General features: G+C 40.7%; 1 protein-coding gene across 2 annotated transcripts; it reads right to left on the reverse strand.

The window, feature by feature from the left end:
* Nucleotides 1–107: 107 nt before the first annotated feature.
* Nucleotides 108–6,072, reverse strand: RPS9 (ribosomal protein S9). Of its 2 annotated transcripts, XR_005555730.1 has the most exons (6): nucleotides 5,928–6,072; nucleotides 4,145–4,268; nucleotides 2,822–2,944; nucleotides 1,693–1,879; nucleotides 1,376–1,562; nucleotides 258–377 (listed from the first exon to the last, which is right to left on the reverse strand). XR_005555730.1 is itself a non-coding variant. In XM_039335115.1 (5 exons), the coding sequence occupies exons 2-5, from the start codon at nucleotides 4,239–4,241 to the stop codon at nucleotides 200–202; spliced, it is 585 nt and encodes a 194-aa protein (XP_039191049.1). In that variant the 5' UTR covers nucleotides 4,242–4,268; nucleotides 5,928–6,068; the 3' UTR covers nucleotides 108–199. The 2 variants fall into 2 exon arrangements, 1 of the variants encoding a protein (XP_039191049.1); XM_039335115.1 differs by lacking the exon at nucleotides 1,376–1,562 and having other exon boundaries at nucleotides 108–377; nucleotides 5,928–6,068.
* Between the last annotated feature and the right edge of the window lie 392 nt (nucleotides 6,073–6,464).

Below are 6,464 nucleotides of genomic sequence, written 5' to 3' on the forward strand. Positions count from 1 at the left end.
GTCAACAATCAATTCACAAAGCTCTCATTGTCGGATGAGCAGAGGCAAGAAAAAACACGTTCAGGTTACCACATGTTCATAATTCCCTTGACACCACGGAACTATAATATTTTACCCACAAATACTTTTTATTCGATGATGTTAGTAAGATAGGCTCAAAGGCCCACCAGTTTATGTGGCAGGAAAGCCAGTTTACACTTTAATCTTCCTCTTCATCATCTCCACCACCAGCACCACCCTGGCCCTTCTTGGCGTTCTTCCTCTTGACACGGCCTGGTCGGCCGCCACCATAAGGTGAACGGAGGGAGAAGTCAATGTGCTTTTGGGAGTCTAGCCGAACAATGAAGGAAGGGATGTTCACCACTTGCTTCCTTACACTAAAAGGGAGAAAGGAAATGATTAGTGAATAAATAATCTCGTCTGGAACTTGTGGGAAATATTTGACAAAACAAACAAGCTCTACAAATATTTTCTGAGCTCACAGCCTCAGTACCCTCAACATTCAGAAGTCAAAGCCCCAACGGCCACTAACTTCAAGGTTATGTATAGAGTGACTGCAAGAGGTTTCTGGATCCATTTGGGACCTAATTTCACTCAGAGATCCTTTGTGCTCTCCAAGCCTGGTTGTTTTCTTGCAAATATTTTATTACCCAAACTAGGAAACATCACAAGGACCCCTCATTTCAACCTTGAGCTATGAATATTCCCTATTTAAAGGAGAAATTGTTACAATGACTTATAGAGCAATCAGAATGATATTACTGCTAACTCGACAGTAACTTATTCAGGCAAGAAACTCACTTAGCAATGACCAAATTTTATGCTTTGTAATTTTAATCTGTTTTATTCCCCCAGCCCCCTGCCTCCCTCCCTCCAAACCATTTAAAATTGCTTTGCCGGTGCAAGCGAGTTATGTATTCAGTGCAGGAAAAGCACTGAAGTACCAGTTGTAATTTGTAAGCAAACAGAACCTATCATGGCCTTTATCTCCCCATAAATATACCATAAATATTCGGTACAATAAAATCCTATACTAATTTACAAAACAGATATGGAACTATATTTCAGAAGTAGCCAACACACCAGCACACCATGGAAGAAACTGATTTATACGTGAAAGTTGCTTGTTGCTGCCTATAATGGTAAAAGTTACCTAATTCCAGCTTGTGGTAAAATGTAATTAATGGGAAATTTGTAGTCCATCCAAAAGTCAAACAATGACTCTTGGCAACTTTTTTTTGCTGGGGTTGCTTACTGGAATTCAGCAACTGAAGATAGAAAAAAAATTCCTCCAACCCATGTCAATTTACTTGTACAGAAGGATCATATTAGGTGACTGCTGTGCTTGCTAAGTAGGAGCAGTACTTGGTGTTACCTTGGCCACCCACGTGGCAGACCTTCACAAGGTGTACGGCCAAGCCGCAGTGAACCTTGCCGAAATCTTTGACAGTTGTTTTGACACTGCTATTCTACTGAGCTATCCAAGGTTTCGATCCACAAAAGGGTTTGGTGGTATATGAAGGCCCAAGCCAGGGCCAGGGCCAGAGTTATCGCTGCACAAGCTACACATAAAAGATATTGCAAATATTACTTCAGAGGCACACCCAATGTTCTGATGCTGACACCCAATGTCAGCAATTCACAGGTATCTTAAAATTCACATTCCCCAAACTTTGGCTCTCAGCAGCATACCGGATGTGTCTCTGGCGGATAAGCACACGAGCATGATGGATGGACTTAGCTAGGCCCAGTTTGAAGACCTGGGTTTGGAGACGACGCTCCAGGAAATCCTCAATTTTCAGACCCAGGATGTAATCCAGTTTCATTTTGCCCTCATCAAGCACTCCAATTCTGACCAAACGGCGCAGCAAGGCATTGCCTGAGAGAAATTTGAGAGACATCAGCAAATTGGTCTTTCCATATAATGTTAAAAGAGACAACGTCCAGATTGGTATGTTTATGGGTGCAGTATTGAAAAAAGATACAACCATCACAGTTAACTGGCCATGCAAAGAAATACAAATGAAGCAATCCCAGGATATAGAAATGGTATTGGGACAAGAACAGCGTAAGGGGTAGACTGTGGAAAGTATTATCAATAACTGTGTTTCTAACTGAGCAGAGACCTTGAGATTAAAGTTCAAATCACGCCTCAGCATCAATGTCAGCCTTGCTCACAGAATATATTTAGTCCAATTGGACTGTTCTCAATCACCTTAACTGACTCAAAAAACTGATATTACAGAATCCCTACCCACTTATTTCAGAAAGAGCCCAGTATCTTGGCAAGCTCTTACACAAGGTGAGTAATAATGTGTTTTCATTACTAACCTCTTTCTTATTACTCAGGCTGGCACACTACTGGCTTAGCCACTGTGGCCAAGCTATTTCTGGCTGGTATTTCTTACCTTTCCAACCTTGGTAGTGAACTTCATAATAGAAAAGACTCTTTTAAACTTTTTTTTAAAAAAAGATGTATGCAAGCTAGAAAGGATACAGTTTAAACCTGTCATAACTAGGTTTGTTTACAACTAAATTCAACTATCAGAGGTAAATTAGCTCCATTAATCCTTTTTTGGTATTTCCATCACACATTAACTCTCCTCCCTTGACCCCATTTAACATGTTGTGAAAACCAGGCCTTTATATAATCTTATAACACACATCACCTATCTTATAATCAGATTAATGACTTACAGGGCTGGTATGAGGGAAAAAAGTTAAATGTATCAGGGTACTCAGCAGGCTTCTTCGAGTGAGTCATAGGTCCGAAAGCAACTGCGCCAAAGCTGTTGTTCAGTGTCTAGTTTTACCATATTACCTTCAAAAAGGCGCCGCTGATCTTTCTCATCCAGGGTGAGCAACTCTCGGGCAGCTTTGCGGATCTTGGCCAAAGTGAACTTCACTCGCCATACCTCACGCTTGTTCCGCAGCCCATATTCACCTAGAAAAAGAATTCTATAACTTTTAAAATGCAGTTACTATAAGGATCACAGCTGTCCAATCAAGGACCAATTCTTTTCCCAACTTGTAAGGTCTTCTTAGGATTAGCCCCATTCCTCTTGAAAAACTTGCTCTTGATTAGCATAACTCTTCCTTTGCGACAGTTTGGTATAATTTTATTAAAAGTTTTATAAAAGACATAAAAACTAATATAAACTAATACAGAGCAGAAACAATAAGGAAAAAAAGAAAAAGTGCAGGAGGAATCAGAAAGAAAAAACAGGAGATTCCAATTTCCTTTGGATTGTATATCACAAAGTTGTGACAGCCAAATTGGTGTAGTGGTTAATGTGCTGGCATAGAAACTAGGAGGCTGTGAGATCTAGTCCCACCTTAGGCATGAAAACCAGCTGGATGACCTCGAGCCAGTCTTCTCACTCCAACCCACCTCACAGGGTCGTTGTTAGGGGGAAAAATAGGAGGAAGGAGTATTAGGTATGTTCACTACCTTAAATTATTTATATAGTCGTATATACATACATATACACACACATATTACCCTATGATTGGAAAAAACCCTCACTATTATCTATTATTTTCCCCAAACCATCAAAATCACAAATGCATTTTATTTCCATTTCATGCAAAAGTCTCTTAGGGGCCTCCAATTCTTCTTTATATTTTTCTAAAAAACCCATTCTCCTTCTGGACAGAATTCAATTTGAATCTTTGGTGGTTAAAGTAGATATCATCCCTTCCAATTTATCCCATCAAAATGAGATCTTTTTGTTTTAATTTTTCAGTTGAAGAATTCATTTCCCAACTAAAGAGTATTTCTTTTCTCAATCATTGTGGCACTTTGGAAGATGACAGAAACACAAAAACAGCCCTGGGACTTATTTTATAGAATCATATGGCTGGAAGGGACTTTGGAAGTCTTCTGCTCCAATCCCTGGCTCAAAGTATGAATCCTTCACTACCATCCTGGACAAATAGTTATCCAACTTTTCTTGAAAACCTCCAACTATAAAAAAAAATCCACAACTCCAGATGCCAAGTTGTTCCATTGTTTCCACTTGACAGCTGCTATGGATTTATTTATAGATCTTAATACTTGTATTATCCATTCATTTAACAGATTGTTTTACATCACAAGGCACAATTTATCTAGAATCAAGACAAATAAATGAATAAATCTTACCAATAAGTTTCAACTCCTGATCAAGGCGTGATTTTTCAAAAGGCCGCCTGGGGGTGACATAAGTCTTCCGACATACCCAACTCCTGGCAACTGGCATTCTAATCTAAAGAGACAGAGGCCAAGCCTATGGACAAACAATATAACATTTTAAACAAATGCAAGCCCTGTAAACAGACTCAACTGATAGAGCTTCCATCGAAAGTGGCAGTTTCATCCAATATCATTTAACACTACCAAATTATCTCCATGGCTATTTCATAAACCAAATTCATCTTTCAGTTCACATTAATTCTTAATTGGGAATACCTTTTTATACAACAGTGAACTGCACCAGCCTTTTATAGATTCCTTACCAATTTATTCTCCTCTTACTTCAAGCCAGAAGCCATAATTTACTTTCCCCTTTCTCTTTGACTAACTAGACATTACTTCTGAGGGAGGTAGGAAAAATTTCCACAAGACACCAAACCAAACAGAATTTTTAAACTTTAAACAGATAGTTTCAACTCACATGTAACACATTAATTACCATTAATTCTGGATAAACATGGTGATGTCCCATTTCCAAATTAGGGAAGGATAGGATCTTAAATGGATGGGATGGAAAAGACCCCACAGAACAAATGAAAGTTTAAAAAACCCTATCTTTTATGGTCCTTATAAAGCTTTGCTTATAAAGTATTCATTAATTTATTGAATTAATAGGAAGTAAAACATCCCAGTTAGGGAATGGAATATATGTAGTTTAACGAACAGGAGCCACCTGCTCCCATTTTCATACCTAGGTTTATTCTGCACCACCTCAAATCCATTTTGTATTAAATTCAGTATTCATTTAATCTGCAGTCTTTCTTAGTTATGTTCTCAAGGGAGGAAAACTGTACTGCATTATATTAACACTTCAAAAACCAACTATTTGCTCCAAGTGGACAAGGCCTTAGCTGCCTATACATTGCATGTAAAGAATCATCAGCATTCAGCCACTCACAAAGCTTACATTAGACATTCCTTCATGATCTTTATTTTTAAACGCTTTTAGGTGGCCTTGTATATCTTTATTGTATATTGCCCAGTCACTTCAGAGTCAGTTATGTCAGAGGACGGGGCATATAAATTTGATAATATAAAATAATCTCCCACTGCCCCCAAGGTTTAAAGAGTTATCTCAGAAACAGGGTTTAGTTTCTCTTTTTCTACGTTGTTGCCCTTAGTAAGATGGGAGAGGGCACTTGAGGATACCTAGGCTTTTTAATTCAAGTTTGAGAATCCATTCCCAAAGTAGAGTTCCACATTTAAGAAACCAAGTTTCAGCGTCAAAAGAGGAATCACTAATTCCAGGGAAGGGCATCGATAAAGGTGCATGAACTAATTAACCTATTGACCACCTAAAAAAACCAGGCCCGAGAAGGGGGAACATGTGGGCAACTCTTATTATCCCTTTCTTAGATGTGCTGGCCGGAACGGCTGTTCAGCTGCCATTCAGCAACTCCTGAAGGGTAGGATGGCCACGATGCCGGGGCGGGAAATCCCTGAGCTCGCCTGCGAAATGCACAGGGCCGCTTCTAAGGCCGACGCACGTGCAGGAAGCGGGGGACGGGTAGAAAATGGAGGCTCGGGTGCTAAGCTTCTCAAGCGCATGCGTTCCGCCGCTTGCTAGGCGTAGGCCGCGAGACCCCTTTCTTAACGAACTCTTTTCGATCGCTGACCGCCGACTCGGCTCCATTTACCCGGTTCGACTCGGTAACGCCAGTCTTAGATCTGGCAAGATAAAAAGCTCCCTTACCTCCCACCTCAGACGCCAACGACAACCAGGAAAAAAAAGAAAGAGAGGAATCCGGAGAGTCTGCTTTTATAGGCCTTGTGAACAGCTCCGCCTTCTCTCCGTACCAGCCAGTAAGAATAAGACATTTTTCACGCCTGGCCTATTGTCGGCGATTTCCTTCAAAGAATAACAGCCAATGAACGTTGGCTTTTTGTGTGATAAAGAAACTGGCTGATGACGAAAGTATCTCTCGGCGTTACGGCTCCTTCGCCTTTAGCTGGATCTCTTCTCCCCCCCCCCGGAGGGGAGTGACGTCATTGCCGAGTAGGCATTCCGTTGTAAGCGTGTTCTGTCTTCCGACAAAAGGGTTTTCTCGTTGTCTAACCGATTTCTCAAAACATCATCCCTTAGCGCGGTGTTCTCCGAATGAACTGGGCTTCATCTCCCATAATTCTCAGCCGGTGCCGTTCTGGTGGAGGAAGTACGCAAAGTGTAGTTTTAACAAGGCTACCTGTGCAGGTTCATCTAATCCCCACGAGTCACGACTCGCGAGTTTTT

The sequence above is a fragment of the Crotalus tigris genome, unplaced genomic scaffold (assembly GCF_016545835.1).
Source record: "Crotalus tigris isolate CLP2741 ecotype Arizona unplaced genomic scaffold, ASM1654583v1 scf7180000017639.5415321, whole genome shotgun sequence".
NCBI classification, from domain to species: domain Eukaryota; kingdom Metazoa; phylum Chordata; class Lepidosauria; order Squamata; family Viperidae; genus Crotalus; species Crotalus tigris.